The 15,868-nt window shown below is 36.1% G+C and overlaps 1 protein-coding gene across 1 annotated transcript in view; it reads left to right on the top strand.

Moving 5' to 3' along the window:
- The window catches only part of LOC116782716 (lipoxygenase homology domain-containing protein 1-like), a 36,013-nt gene that overhangs the window by 8,109 nt on the left and 12,036 nt on the right, over positions 1–15,868 (top strand). The window contains exons 5-8 of the mRNA XM_032679656.1: positions 1,093–1,345; positions 7,081–7,322; positions 9,801–9,927; positions 11,580–11,728. Of these exons, the coding sequence (XP_032535547.1) occupies positions 1,093–1,345; positions 7,081–7,322; positions 9,801–9,927; positions 11,580–11,728 (771 nt within the window). The remainder of the gene's footprint in view (positions 1–1,092; positions 1,346–7,080; positions 7,323–9,800; positions 9,928–11,579; positions 11,729–15,868) is intronic.

Here is a 15,868-nt window from a genome sequence, read left to right as displayed (position 1 = left end):
CAGATAGATCTTATTTTGGTCTACATATACATTACATGCAGGAGTACAACTTGCCATGGTAACTGTTTGAGGAGACTGTAGATATAACAACATAAGAATACTGGAAGTCCTAAGGCTGTGATAGGAATAATAACTCCAATGTTTTCTTTTTCTGATCACATTGTAGAGAATAGTCTGACACAGACAGTAGAATGGACCTGATGACATAATTCTTTCTAAAAATCATCTCTTCCTTTGTTGCTTTCTGGTCCTCATGCTTTTTCCTCCTGGTGGCAAACTGGTTGGCAACAAATAAAAATTATAACGTCTGTTTCTACTATCCATCTGGGGTTTTTTAATGTCACCCACACACATGCCCATGTATCTACCCACCCACTCATATCATCTCTCACACAGAACACATTCATTCTCTCACTCACACAATTTATTCATCCCAACATGCACTAGTGCAGTTGCCATTTAGCTTTTGTTTACTGGTAGCCGCAGCAATATTTAAACAGATGTCTATTTACATCTGAAGAGCACATCAATTCTTGCCTGTATGCGTGCACAGCCTTAGTTATAGTTTCTACTGTCAGTATCTTCCTTTGTTTGCAGAGTCATCAACAGTGTCAGTATTTCTGTTCAGAGTTGAATAGTACGATGCTTCCCATTTGAAAAATAGGATGTCTTAGAATGTAAAATACTTTGAAATACTTAAATATAAAATGCCTTATCTAAACCAAGATTTAATTTACCAGGTCTCTTCTGATACTTGAAGCACTTGCTTTGTTTCAGTTATGAGGAAGTGGTTGAACTTCCATTTTCATGAAATTTCTGTAAGTTTTTTCCACCCAAAAATGTTGGATGTTTTCCATAATGAAGCCTGGGCTGCAGTGATCATGAAAAATTAAAAATGTACATATTCAAACATCCACATAGTTTCCGAACAAATATGAATGTCAGCCTATAATGTCTTCCCTTACTCTCAGAAAGGAAAAAATACTTCAGCATCGAAAGGAGTCTGCCTTTTCAAACACAATCTTCTCAAAGATGGAAGATAAAATATGTGGTTTAATCAGTTTGCTATTCTTTTTATCTCTACTTTCTCAGGTTTGTATTTCTGAAATTAGAGTAGTAGACCTTGGACAGTTAAGCAAAGTCCTTGTTGAGCACCATAACGTGGGTTATGGAGCTGGATGGTACCTGGACCAAATTGTCATCCATGAATCAGGCAAGACTGAGGACCAATATGTATTTCTTTGCCAACAATGGTTAGACAGTGGAGTTGGTGATGCACAGATGAAACGAACATTGAAACTTCTTGGAAAAGTCGGGAATGGAATGTTGACAGGAAAGATTTATGGTAAGGTCCAAAATCCTCAAAACTCCTTTCAGCTTTTGTTTTAATTGTAATTTGTAATATATTTTGGTTATTCTTAAGACTAAAACCAAACTACAGAAACAATATAGTTTGAATGTGAATTGCATCTCTCACACAAATTGTCTCTCTAAACACTTTCCTGAGCTGGTAAATACAATTACAATATTCAGGGAAGAAAGACTAGAGCAGAAGGGAGATATTAAGTGGTGGAGGCAATGAAGGAACTATGTTTTCAGTTGAAGCTAGAAAAAAAGATGAAGCAGAAAGAGGTAGGTTGTTCCATATGGCAGTCAATGCAGAGCAGAAGGCTCCTGCAAGTGATGAAATCACAAGAAGAGATACAAAAACGCTTTTAGCAGAATGAGATTTTTCCGTATGTTCTTATATTTGCAGAAAGCATTTGCTTTTATTTGCAGTTTTCTCTTTTACTTATATCAATGGCACAAGTTCTTGCAAACAGCTAGTTGACCCAAACTCAATATCTTATTCTAATTGTTTATTTAAAAACCCACAAAAATTCAGAAACAAATTAGACAGTGAAAACACAAGTCTTTTACGCTTTGCCAGAGTACTGGATTTCTTAACACTCTCACATATCTTTTTTGAAGAGGTGTAAAATGTTGGTTTGAGTCCATTTATGAAGTCTGAATCAGAACTGGTAGACCAAGCTATGTAAAGTTTAATCTGAAGGTGTGAATTTGCATTCTGTATCAGCCATTTTTTAAACTGATCTTTATTAATTTCTGTACTCCTGGATATTTCTTTTTATGTTCAGAGAGTTTTATATTAAACATAGTTGCAGACAAAATTAGTTCACATTTAGCCACCTGTAGTTAGTTTACTAGTGAATATCTCATATCAAATAAGGAAACAGAAAAATAATGTCACTGAGACAACGGAACAGAATACCATGGAAATATAGGCATAGGACGAGCAGTTAGAGTAGTGTCAATTACAGAATAAGAAATAGCTGTATTGCACCACTGTAAGTACTCTAGGTCCCTAATAAGTAAATCCCATAGGTGTCCTACATAATCTGCAGAGCAAGGCAGGGGTCTTCTGAGAGTAATTCAGAGCAGAAGCCCAAGGTTGGTCAAAGTCTGTTACATCTTTCTTCACTGATAATGTGAAAAGTGAGAGAAATCTTGCATCCTTGTTTATGCATCTTGATTAGTGTCTGAATGTAATTGTTATGTTAAATGTAAAACCATTTTTTTTCCTTGGTTTCCCACATACACATACTCCTCAACAATCTAAGTGCAGACTTGCTAATAATTTCAAGTCTGTGGTTATCAATACTCAGGTCTGTATCTATTGAAAATCATTTCTGATCTGTGTGTATAAAACTCCAGAAATAATGTGATAAGTAAGCAGAGAGCCTCTGAGAAATGGAGAAAAAAAAGGCTGATCAGCAAAGAATCACCTTAGGGGTCAGAAAATTATTAAATTCTAAATTGAGTCAGATTTTATAAAAGAATTAAACAAAATAATAAAAGTTCTTCAACCATTTACTAATGAAAAGAACCTGGAAAGATGTGTAAATATGCAGGAACAATAGAGTTCACACTGAAGATGATGGAGGTAAAATCTCTAAAGAAATAGAGTACTTTATCTCTCTTTTCATTAAGGAACTGTAATGTTGGCCAGAGGATCAAAAATATAACTACTAATGGGAATGAGGTTATTGACAATCACCAAATCTGAAATGCAAAGAGAACTTCCAGTTTCACGTAGTCAAACAGTGACAACCAGAATAGTCGTTAGTCCAGAATACTAAAGGAATTGGGAAACGAAGTAGCAGGACTAATAGCAAGGATTTAAAACAATTTGATGAAGACAAAAGGTATGACTTGACAATAATAAAGGTAATACCTCCCTCTAAAACATAGAAAGCATAATGTAGGTGAATATAGAATTAGTAATTGTTCACATGAAAAGCTTTATAACACACTTTGAAGAAAAGAATAGTTAAGATAATAGGTGCAATAGGAAATGAGAAAGAATGAACCATGACTTTACTAAAGATAGGATGTAAAACAAGATGATACTCCAGAAATATTGTGCAGTAAGACAAATGTAATTACATCTAATCTGTCTAAATTTCGATATTTAATTTTATTTGCTTTATGGGAAATTATTAGGTAATCATAAGAAAGTGAAAAGTAGTAGTAAAGGAAGAATTGTAAAGGCATGGAGAAGAGACAATGAATATGCTAATGAAATCTCTTGGTGCTACAAAGCTGCTATCAGTACTATCAGGAGATGAAGAGGTTGTGTGACAAACTGAGAACTGGAGGAAAACAATGGTACTTAATTCTGTGGCAAAAAGCTTGTATACAATTAGGTGTAAACCCAACTAGATATTTGAGCTCTTAATTCTGATACACATTCCTAATTTCCATTGTGGTGTGTGTGGGTTTTTTTCTGTTGTTGGTTTTTTTTGAATGAGGAAATAAGTAGTACCTTATAGTCTAAAAACTGTATTTGACCTGCATCATCATGTTTTGTAATGATTTCTGCTACACACGTTCATCAGCAGGAGGACTACAAGAAATATCTGGGCTTGTTATACGATCACAGGATAATTTTTGAGGCAGTAATATGATGCAGCAATGGGGTTACTCTCAGCCGGTAATGTATGGAGGCATTATCAGTTCAAATCTAAGTGATTTACTACCTCTACAGAGAAACCGTGATATTTCACCAGGAATGCTATGTGCAATTGTGGCCATCTGTGTCCAGAAGGACTGGTTCAAGCTGGAATAGCTCTAAAGAAGTTATGATAACTGAGAATATGGCAATTCTTCGTTGTGAAAGAGTGTTGAAAAAACTTGACAGATTCAGAGTGGCAAATTAGATGCTCAAAATGGACACAGTTGTGATTTATAAAATTAATGGTGGTTTATACATCAAGGAGGGAGAAGTGTTATTTAAGCTAGCAAAGTTGTCATAAAAATAAATGGGTTTCAGCAGTCTGTTAATGCCATTCTGAGAGAATTAAGAGACTTCTGAGGAAGAAACAAAGAAAGAATAAATTTTTAGCGTAGAACTCTTTGTGTTGGGTTGAACCTGGCTGAATGCCAGATGCCTATCTAGGCTGCTCATCATTCCCTTCCTCAGCTGGACAGGACAGAAAAAATGCAACAAAATACTTGTGGGTTAAGATAAGACAGACTCAGGAATTACTGTCACAGGCCAAACAGACTTGACTTTCGGAAATTAGCTGAATTTATTACCAATCAAATAAGAGTAGGATAATGAGAACCAAAACCAGATCTAAAACCACCTTACTCCTCTCCTTCCTGGGCTAAACTTCACTCCCAGTTTTCTTCACCTTCTCCTGTCCAGCTTTTCAGGGGAACAGGAAATGGGGTTTGCAGTCAGTTCATCACGTGTTGTCTCTGTCTCTCCTTCCTCTTCAGGAGGAGGACTCCACACTCTTCCCCTGCTCCAGCATGGGGTCTCTCCCACAGGAGACAGTCCTCCACAAACTTCTCCAAAGTGAGTCCTTCCAACAGGCTGCAGTGCTTCATAAACTGGGTTCATTGGTTCCTTCCTCAGGGTGCAGTCCTTCAGGAGCAAACCTGCTCCAGTGTAGATTCCTCTCTCCAAGGAGTGATAAGGTTTCCATGAGGTCACGTCCTCCTTCAGACATCCACCATCTGCTCCATCTTGGGGTCCTCCATGGGCTCCAGGTGGATCTCTGCTCCACCGTGGACATCCATGGGCCATAGGAGGACAGCTGCTTCATCATGGTCTTCACCATGGACTTCAGGGGAATCTCTGCTCCAGTGCCTGGAGAACCTTCTCACCCTCCTTCTGCACTGACGTGGGGATCTGAAGAGTTGTTTCTCCTGCATTTTCTCAGTCTTTCCTTTTCCAGTTGCAACTGTGCAGGTCTTTTTTCCCTCCTTTCTTAAAGACCTTATCCCAGAGGTGCTATCACTTTTTCTGATGGGCTCAGTGGCTTCTCACAGAAGCCACCCCTGAAATTCCCCTGCTATCAAAACCTTGCCATGCGAACCCAATATATTGTTTTATACTTAGTTAAAGAGAAGGAAGCTGCTTTTAAATTGGATCTTGACAGATTTATCAGAGGTTACACAATTTAGTTTAGATGTTACAGCAGCGTATGGTACTGTGTGACAACAGGCATAGTCCTTCCATTCACCCTTCCTGGGCAGCTATACACTGATAGTTTAAAAGCTTAATATTTCTGTACTAAAGAGCTACAGTATCTTAGATTATGTCACAGGGGATATGATAAATTTTCATTTGACTTCTTTTTTTTCATGGATATCATTGGTTTCATTTACATTTAGTGTTCATAGATGTGAAAATGGTAGGTATTTAATATTATTCATCAAGTCATAACACTGAAGTTATTTTAGATGATTTTACAGATGGTGAGTACAAAATTTTTACCTTCACCAAGTCCTGGATTTATGGCACAGACTCTCACCTGATCTAAAGTAATAAAACTTTACTAAACATAGTTCTATGAGGAGACAATGACTTTTCTGTTATGATTAGGAAGTGAAGTTTGGAGGTTTATGGTTTCCGTTACTCAAATAATCTGTTTTACAAAATAGCTACTTGAAATTATCAAATCCATACTTTGTCTTGCTTTGCATAAACAGAGCTAATGAAAATATTCTTCTCATTTCTGCCACAGCCCAGGTGACCAAAGACTCAGATTTTCATAATTTTTTAAAATTGAAACCATGACTTTGGTAGCCCTGAATTTTCCATATATTCTATTTACAAATATCTACTGAAAATATTAAAGCTAGTTAAAGCAGTGAGATTTTTTTGATGGGTACAAGTTTCTGCTCTTTAAAACTGTCTTAATGATTAAAGGTTTAACTAAATATCTGTTCCATTTAGAGTTGCAGAAATTACTTAGGAGCCTACCTGGTATCAGTATGGAGTCCCTGTGAGTCTTCCGGGGACTGTCAATTCATCTATAATGCTTAAGAGACTAACTGCTTCAGACACCACCTAGTGAAAATACTAGTTGAGTGTTTCCTGTGTCTGTACAGTAGACAAATCTATGGGCTGTTATACAGGACTGTTTTTAAACTCTCAGCAAACATCAGTTCTTCACAGAAGAAATAGACAAAGTTTTGTACTTTGCTGTCATGATAATTGTGGTGATCTGTGATAAAAATATCACATTTCAAGCTTTGAACCAGTTTACCTAATCACATTTGTTGTGATTTGGTGTGTTTATTATAGTATGCATGGAGCAAATTTTAACATGTTCATTTAAGTAAATCCTCAAAAAGTTAAAATGAAAAAATACTGACCAGTAGTATCTAGTAAAATATATGATGCTTTTGAATGGTGATCAGTATGGAAAACTATTTAAATATTTAAAATCATAAGAGGAAACATTTACAAAGGGGAAAAATCATCAACAGATTGGCATGGCTCTTCATAAGTCTCAAATATGGAACTGGCTGTCTTATCCACACACTTCTCTTGGACTGGCCCATTTCTAAAGGGTCAGGTACTGCTGTGGAAGGGCTGTTGCCCAAATTTGCTTCTCACTAAATCAATGTAAGTGTACCTGTTACATACCAATATTTGAGCTCAGCACAAAAGTGGGAATCTGTTGCTAGTCATTCACTAACTTAGCCTGTTACAAATTGCTGTATTATTTTGGATATTTAGCAAACCTATTAATTTTCTTTTCTGCTGTTTTATTTCAACAGGGACTTGGGATGTCCTTGTTACAACTAGCAATATTTCTTCTAATTGCATGAACCCTAAAATGTCTCTAACTGTATGTGGTGAAAAAGGAAACTGTACTTCAGTGATGTTCCCCAAAGGATCCCTTAAAAAAGAACAGATTTATGAGACTTCTATTGAACTAAGTAAGAAATTTAATACTATATTCAAAGTTCGCTTAGAAATTGAAGAAGCTGGAGAAGGAGAAACTTGGCATTGCCGTGAGGTAAAAACTAAAACCTAAAGCAATTACTTATTGTGCCTCTGTTTTTTTTATTTTATTTCCATATTCTATAGTTATGGCTTCCAGTTTTCAGTTTTGTCTGAAATTACATAATTTTTAATTTACAAAACTTACACCATTTGTAGAGTGGTAACTTCAGAGATTGCTTAAAACACTTTCTAGGATAGTGACGAATAACAAAAATCTTGTAAACTTGGATGGATTTCTGGAGGTCATATATACAGATGTGCCATCATCTGTAGTATATCCAGTAGTGTCTTTTCAGAACTGTACCCACTGGCATCCATTGCAATATTTACATAACTCCAAATTGGCTGTTACATGTTGTAGACTCACTGATCCAAGGCAAATAATTAAGTTAGACACTAGGAATGCATTTTGATGAAAGTATCTGCCTTTTAAGTTGGCATGTGAATAAAATAACTGAATAGCAAAAGTGACAATCTTTATTCTGATGTCCAAGATGCTGAAGCTAAAATCTGACATCACACTGAAATTGCTGTGGCACTTCACTATACAAAAAAAATCAAATCATTATCTTGTTATGCTGGCAAAATAAAAAGAATTCTAAAGGAAAGAGTCATCTTCTTTCAAATTGCAGAAACACTTTTGTCCATTCATGTTTTTGGTTTGTTCTCATTAAAAGCTGGAGAAAAAGTAATTTTCCTGTCCAATACATGATATCAGTGAGCTGAACCCTCTGACATTTAAATGGTAGGCAGGTTGTTAATTTCATCTTCCTAGCCAGATGAAATAGTCATCCAACAAATATATCAAAATTAAGACTGCTTCTGAAGTATTTTAGGAGACAGTGGATCACAGTAAAAATTTCAGAACAGAAACTTGGCAGTTGAAAACAGTGACATCTATTCGTCTGCTTTACTTCGTTAGCTCAGGACAATGATTCAAAGCTGAGTTAGAAAAAAATCAGCATCATTTATGTAAGTAAGGAAAAGATGCATATTTACCTTAGATAGAAGTAAAAGGTAGAGAAAGAAATTACAAATTTCCCTTCTTTGGGATACATGTAAATTATTTGGGTTTTAGGAAGATATCTCTTATTCCATGGTTTCTATTTCATTTTACTAGGATTCAACTAGGTTGGTATAGGAGATTGTGGATAATATCTATTATAAAAGACAGGTTACCAGTCTATTTACACTGCTGGTTAGGATCAGTGTGGTCGTTTCTATGCTATTTTATTTTGATTTTACAATATTGCACCTCCAGAGAGTCTGAGATTTCCCTCTATCAAAAGTAATGGAAGGAGTAGTTGGTTGAATTCCATGTATAGATTTAGGATTCATTCTTATAACCATAGCTACAAACTAATTATCTTGATGTTTTTGAGGAAATTGAAAAAACAGTATAAAATAATGTCCAGAACAAAATTAATGTTTTATTTCTGTAACATGTAATAGCTAACAGTTTTATTCTTGCTTCTTTAAATTCTTGAAAAAATAAAGCACAGTAAATGAAATCTGAGTTTCAATGAAGATAGATATTATTGTGAAAGGAAAATTGTGCCAACATTATACTTCAAAGTACATTTAAAAAAAAAATCTTTTCAATGTGTCTGTCATAATGAAAAATAATAAGAGTCTTTTGAAGACAAAATATTGCTACCATCTCCCAATGACGATTCCTAACCAAAGATGGTTTTGCTTACTGGGTTAAAGGTTTGGACATTTTAGTGAATTAGGTCATGAAGAATTGTATGAGTGAACTATCTGTGCCCTTTTCAAAGCAGGCTTACTTTTTTTTCAAATATGTTGTCTGGTTGATCTTAAAAAATGAAACTTTATCTTTTAGTGTAGCTGGTAGTACCATAGTGTAAGTTATCTCCTTATTAAAATATGTTTTCTTATAGTAGGAATAAGCTGCTTAGCTCAGGAACAACATGTGTATAAACATTAGTTTACACACAGAATTTCACAGAGAAAAAGAATACTTAGTATGATATTCTATATATTCGTATGATGCATATATGCTGATATATACATATGCCATAAAGCATTCCTAATTTCTGTTTTTCATTTTTTCCCAGAAACACTTCTTTTTCTCTCTGCTCTTAGAATTAGAAAACATTCTGCACTGAAAAATATTGTGGCATATTGACATTTGTCACCAGCTGAAATGTGCTCACTTCTTTTTCTTCCATATGCTGGATGAATAAGATACATGAAGGAACCATTTTTGAACAATTCTAAATATTTTGTCCCTTAATGTAGTCTCTACAGCAACAATGTTGACAACATTTTGATTATCTTTAATTGGGAAAGGTATCTATTCCTTCTCATTCAACAGGTTGCTTTCAAAAACATTTTAGAAAGGATTATTTCCTTTTATTTTTTAAATATTGAGATGATGTGTCATAGCTGTTTAATAGTTTGCCTTTTGCTATAGTTTGCATTAGAGTGCAACAGATGCTGAAATTATTTGTTTTTGCTCTTTGCTAAGGTAAAGCTTCAACATAGAGAAAGTAAAAATGTTCTAGAATTTCCATTTTGTCACAACTTTGCTGATGAAGAAGGAGGAAGAGTGACTGAGCTTCCAGTTCTCACAGCAGGATCTCCTTTTCCAGCAGGTTTGTCACAAATCAGAAACACTGGAAAAGGTTGGTTGGTGACAAATGTTGATTTTCAGAGCAGTCCAAAGGATTTAGCAGATATTTTCTACTTATTTCAGCCTGGTGATGCATGGCTAGGTCTAGTCCTTTCCAGTGCTTAAAAAACAGTATCTCAGATCCCATAACTGAGGATTGTGCATTCAAGTCTGATTGGTATCAGTTTGTGACACATAAAAGAACAAGCATATGGCACTGAAACTATTATAAAGGTTTTGAATGGTACTCAGAGTTCAGCTTTTTCTCAACAATATGATTTGGTTCTCTCCCAGAGTAAAGAAGGGAAATCCAGAGGAAATAACTCTTATACTGTAATTTCAGATAAGAAGGAGATCCATGGCCCCTCACAATCGAACTGTTCTGTTTGCATTCCCAGAATTTCAGGCTTTCTTTTTCTGTGACCTAGCAGTTGTATGCAATCAAACTCCCTCAGAGTTGTGCTAGATCACCTCAAGATAGGATATTTTTAGTTTGCTCTGTGTTTCTTACAAGGCTTTATAGTAAAAGTTAGAGAAGGTTAGAGAAGAATGGAAGAGTTCTTGTCCTAAATGTATATTCTACCATGAGAATATCCCAGTCTCCTCCAGAAGGTAAGGGTTTAAATCAAGCACAAGTAATCTGTATATTCCTTGCCTTTTCTGCTGTGCTTTCAAAGTTAGTATCAAACAAAGCACTTAGGCAGAAGGTTCTTGAATATGAATTTGAGAAGAATGCTGCTGGGATATTCCCTGGGAAGGCTCTTTGCTTTTAAATACTTCTAAAATTTATTTCTTTATGGAAGAACACAGATATTTAAATCTTTACAAATGCTGCTCCTCTTTCTGAGAAGCATTTAACATGAGGACAGATACTCTTTTCTTAACCCTCTCCCATTTTTTTTTCTCTTTTTCAATTGAACATTTTAGCGATGTGACTGCTTTCTTATTTGGGGGGCCAGGTCACCAGTGTGTTATGCATTTCTCTGGGCATACAAACAGGTGCTTTACATAAGCAGCCATTCAAGAAATGCTCAGCTGAAGAGTTGGAAGATGACATGTCAGAGAAATACTGTGTGTTCTCTGACATGTCAGAGAAATACTGTGTGTTCTCTGACATGTCATCTCCTCAGCTGAGGCCAGTAACTGCAATTGGTACAGTGTAGAGCAGCCAGCCTCTGACTGAACCATGATCCAGAGGAAATGCAAAAGTTACTGTCTTTCTGGCAAATTTCAGCTTCATTTGAACTCCATAAGGCTCAGAGCAGAGATGAGCTTGTTGAGTGATTTAGCATAGCCTAGGAACTATTTAATTGGAATGTTATGTATTTACTTGCATACAAGTGGTGATTGAGTACTGTTTACATGTTTTTATACCAATTTGTGATATTTTTATTTCATTTTTTCTTCTGCCTGCGTTTCAGGCCAGGTCAAACTATTTAGCTTATTATTCCTTATAATAGTGGTTCTTAAATTCTAATTACAATGCTTCTATGTGCTTTTCTAAGCATTACAATATAGTCTTCTGCTCACACTGGGTAGGATGAGAAATGAAAATATAAGAGTAGCAATTTATTAAATAATGTATTTTTTAACTGATTAAGGTTTGGTAAGCCATTAATCTCTTTTTCCCCACAGTGAAAAGCTACGTTCTCTACGTCACCACGGGTGCTACCCCTGGGTCAGGAACAGATGCAGATGTATATGTCATGCTGCAAGGCCCATTGGGAGATACTGGCAGAAGAAAGCTAATCAGAAAAGGAGATGACAATTTCACTAAAGGAAAGGTATATCTATAGTTTCTGCATTATATTTTTCACTTTTAGAGCTCAGTCCAATTCATGTGGACTTAACGGCAGTAAGGCAGTCTACAAAGTCCAGTTTGTAATGCTTTGTAATTGAAAGTATCTCTATCCTATGTGGGAAATACTGATATTTATATAGCTGATATTAACAATAAGTACAAGTAATAAATTGATTATATGAAGTGCTTTAAGATTCAATTTTGTGAATATTGAAGGTCTTCAGTGACATGCCAGTAGTTTTCCTGCATATTTGCTTCACAATAGAGCCATAAAGAGGCTCAATTTCCTTTTAATACCTCTTTTCTTCTCATGCCATTCTTCAGACTGTGGCACCTTTCCCTGGCTTCTGCTGCCTACCCCTCAGTCTGGGTCTTGGTCTCTCTCCAGACAGTCAGACACTACTTTCCATAATTTTCTTAGGTCTACCAAGAGTGTAATTTATTCACTGTGTGGGAGTGAGTCTTGTAGCTGGTAGACATAGACCAGTCAAAGATCAATATATCTTCCAGAGATGAATTTCCCTGTTGCATTGTCAGTATAAAAAGAAATTAGAGGGAATTTGGGTACTGTGTGCTTCAGAAACATAGGTAGATTTACTGCAAAACGCATGTCTTTGACATAAAACCTAGTCCCTGTTGGGAGCTCTGGACACAGGGAGTGAAATTTTCAGCTAAAAAAAAATCACAAGATATTTTAACCATAGAATAAATAAATTATCTCTGTTTACTGTGGCTCTTTATTTGAAAACAAATTTGAGGATTGAAACAATTTAATAAAGATTCTGAAACAAACATCTGCTATAGAAAATTTGGGTTGGAATAGTTAAAGTTTATAAAAAAACCACCTGTGGCTTGCAACCATTCAGAAATGCTGAACATATTTTACATTAGACAGTGCTACCTGTGTGTGTGTGCCCTGATACCTTTCTGAAATCTCAGTGAATATTGTGACCACGATATTCTAACATATCTCCCTTTCAGAAATAGCATGCAGTAAATTATTTCCTTCTGTTGATGTTGGCTGCCAAACAAATGAGAGTTTCTCTAAGGATGCAGCCTTGCAAATAAGTGTAGATTGATAACCAAAGCAGAGGCATGATATGTGTGATTAGGAGGAGCTCAGATCTTAACTACCCCCAGCCTCATCAATTTAGTGGGAATTGAAAATGAGTATTGTCTTACCGGATTTCACCTACTTGAAATACTTGTTCATAAGAAAATTTGGAGAGTTTAAATATCTTTAAGGGACTAAATACTTGCGGATAAAGGTACTCTGTTTGATAAAGTCATATTTGTTTTCCCTAATTCTGAAATTCAGATTATGGTTTACTGATAAGATGATTTAACTGAATTTTAGACCCGTGGTCCTTTTGTCCTCATAAAGTTAGTTTAATGCAAGTTTTACTGGATTTCTCCTTAAATCGTAGTTACACAAGTGTGCAATCTGATTTCTAGACTAGCAGCTTTTAATGAAGAGGGACCAGGGATGCACATCCAGAAATGTTACCTAAGAAAACAGAAGTGAATCACAAAGATTTATAACTTGGAGGGTATTTTTATAGTGTTTGCATCTATTTCAGTGTGGCTCAGAATTTTTCTGTTTTACAGAGTAAGATGCAGAGCTGGCATGCAGCCATCTCTTCATTACTTATTTGACATTTTATAGGAGCAGTGTGTGAATGTAACACAGTATTCTTATATTTCTAATTTTAGATATCAGCATTTGAATATTTTAGGGTCCTAAAAAGAAATTGCTTGTAGATAAGTAACAGAGAAACACATAAAAGTCTTGATTCGCTCTTTGTTCTGTGAAAATAAATTAAAGGTATCTGGTTAATTGAAAATTGTGAAATGATTCTGCAAGCAAGACTCCTTCCTGCCTTTGCAGCAACATTTTGTTCGTGACATGTTTTGGAAATTTCCCAATGTTTTCCTCCCTTTACAAGTAATCTCCAAAAAGACTCTCAAGTGTAGAATGTCTCTTTCTACACCAGCCCAATCACATATTGAGCCAAGCACCCCTGCAGTCAGAGAGTCTGCACTTGGTGGTTTAGGGGATTTGGAGTATAACAGGCAGAATTTGCATTCTGAATCTTAACAGTTGTTCTGACATTTTAAAATGTGCTTTTCCTTGCAATAATTTTTCCCCTGACTATACAGTAACAGCTAGTGAACTGGAACAGTGTTTCTGTTAGAAATCACATCAAAATATGGTGTTAGTCTCACAGAATGTCAGGGCTGCTACAAGCAACTGTTTAGCTACGCAGAAATACATAGAAATGTTTAAATATTCAGTGAACTTTGCAGTGGATTGGAGATACTCTTCTCTCATTTAACAGGTCTTCTATTTTCATGAGCTGAGTTACATGACAGTAAAAAAGTGAATTAGCTTCTTATATCTGAAAAGTTGCTTTGTGCCTTTCCAAAGTCTTTACACCTGTGAAACCATCAGAGAACTGGTAGATAAAGTAATGTACATAATATTATTAATTCACCAGTAAGCACCCTATAGCTCACCCTGAGAGAGAGCAGCACTGTCACTGAGAGAGCTAAGCTTCTGGTGATCTACTCAGAAAAAAGGACGTGAATATTTGTGCTGCAAGAACCATATTCTTCCAAATTGTTATGACATTGATACCTTGTTTGATGTTCTTCTAAAAACTGTAAGGATAGACAAAGCATGCAGTTCAGTTTTCATGAAATCCTAATAGTATTTATTCATACTGCATGAGTCAGTTTAAGTTTGATAAATGTTACGTGCTACAAACACTTTTTTTAACCAAGTATACTCAACATAGACATTCTGTGAAAAACAGGGCCCAGTTTTGGAAAATCCTTACTGCTTCTTGCACCCAACATTTTTCAGCAAATATAAGTCTTTGTGCTTTTTTATATGGTCTTTGCTAGACTTGCTGTACGCTCTGCCATATGGCTGTAAGTTACCCACAAATTTCCTCTTTGAGAATGTGGGGTTTTTTTTAGTTCAGTTCCATCAAAGCCAGTAAACTACACTGACTATGTTATGACTGATATTTAAGTATTTTAATCTAGGTTTTATGAAAGTAGCCAGTATTTTAAGTACTCCAGGTTACTGAAGCACTAAAATCTCTGAGAATTTTTACTTCATTCTATTAGTATTTGAAAAGATATATCCTTTATCCTGCCCTATATTTAGACATCAACTGCTCAGGTTGGTACCATGGTAACTGCAGCACATACAAAAATTGTCAGTGAGAGGTGACTGTTAGTGTTCAGTTTCAGTACTCACAGATTAAGCATTGACAATTAAAAAAAAATGCTTCAAGAAAAATCATTGTGCACCAGAATACACTAAGACAGGTGAGAATGTGGGACAGTGTACTAAGACCACTAGTAGGAAACCAGTATTTGCATGTAGTGTTGACATCCCATCAAAACAAGAGTGCTGCTAATTTGTAAATGCAGAAAAACCTTCTCTTATGGAAAGTATGTCTGACATAATGATTAAATAATTGCAAAATGCCATTGATCCAAATGTATTAATCATACATTAACTTGGCTGTTGGCCAAGTTAATGTTGTACAGAAGTGAACACTAAATCAGTCTGGTCATCATAGAATCATAGAATTGTTTAGGTAAAAAAGACCTTTAAGATCAAATCCAACCATTAACCCAGCATTGCCTGGTTCACCACTGTGGCCCTGAGTGCCACATCTACACAGCTTCTAGGGACAATGACTCACCCACTTTCCGGGGCAGCCCGTTTCAAAGCTTGAAGCCCCTTTTGGTGAAAAAAGTTTTCCTAATATTCAATCTAAACCTCCCCTGGTGTAATTTGAGCTTGCGCAATTGCTGATTACATGGCAGAAGACGCTGACACCCACCTGGCTACAGCCTGCTTTCAGGTAGTTGCAGAGAGTATCCTTTTCTCCAGGCTAGACAGCCCCAATTCCCTCAGCCACTCCTCACAGAACTTGTGTTCCAGACTCTTTAACACCTTTGTTGCCCTTCTCTGGACTCGCCCCAGTTCCTCAGTGGGGGGCGAGTTTCTCACAGTGAGGGGCCCAGAACTGGACACAGGATTCGAGGTGTGGCCTCACTAGTTCTGAGTACAAGGGGATTGTCACTGCCGTGGTCCTGCTGT

Source organism: Chiroxiphia lanceolata, chromosome 1, assembly GCF_009829145.1.
Source record: "Chiroxiphia lanceolata isolate bChiLan1 chromosome 1, bChiLan1.pri, whole genome shotgun sequence".
NCBI lineage: Eukaryota > Metazoa > Chordata > Aves > Passeriformes > Pipridae > Chiroxiphia > Chiroxiphia lanceolata.
This window is presented reverse-complemented; position numbering and strand designations above follow the sequence as displayed.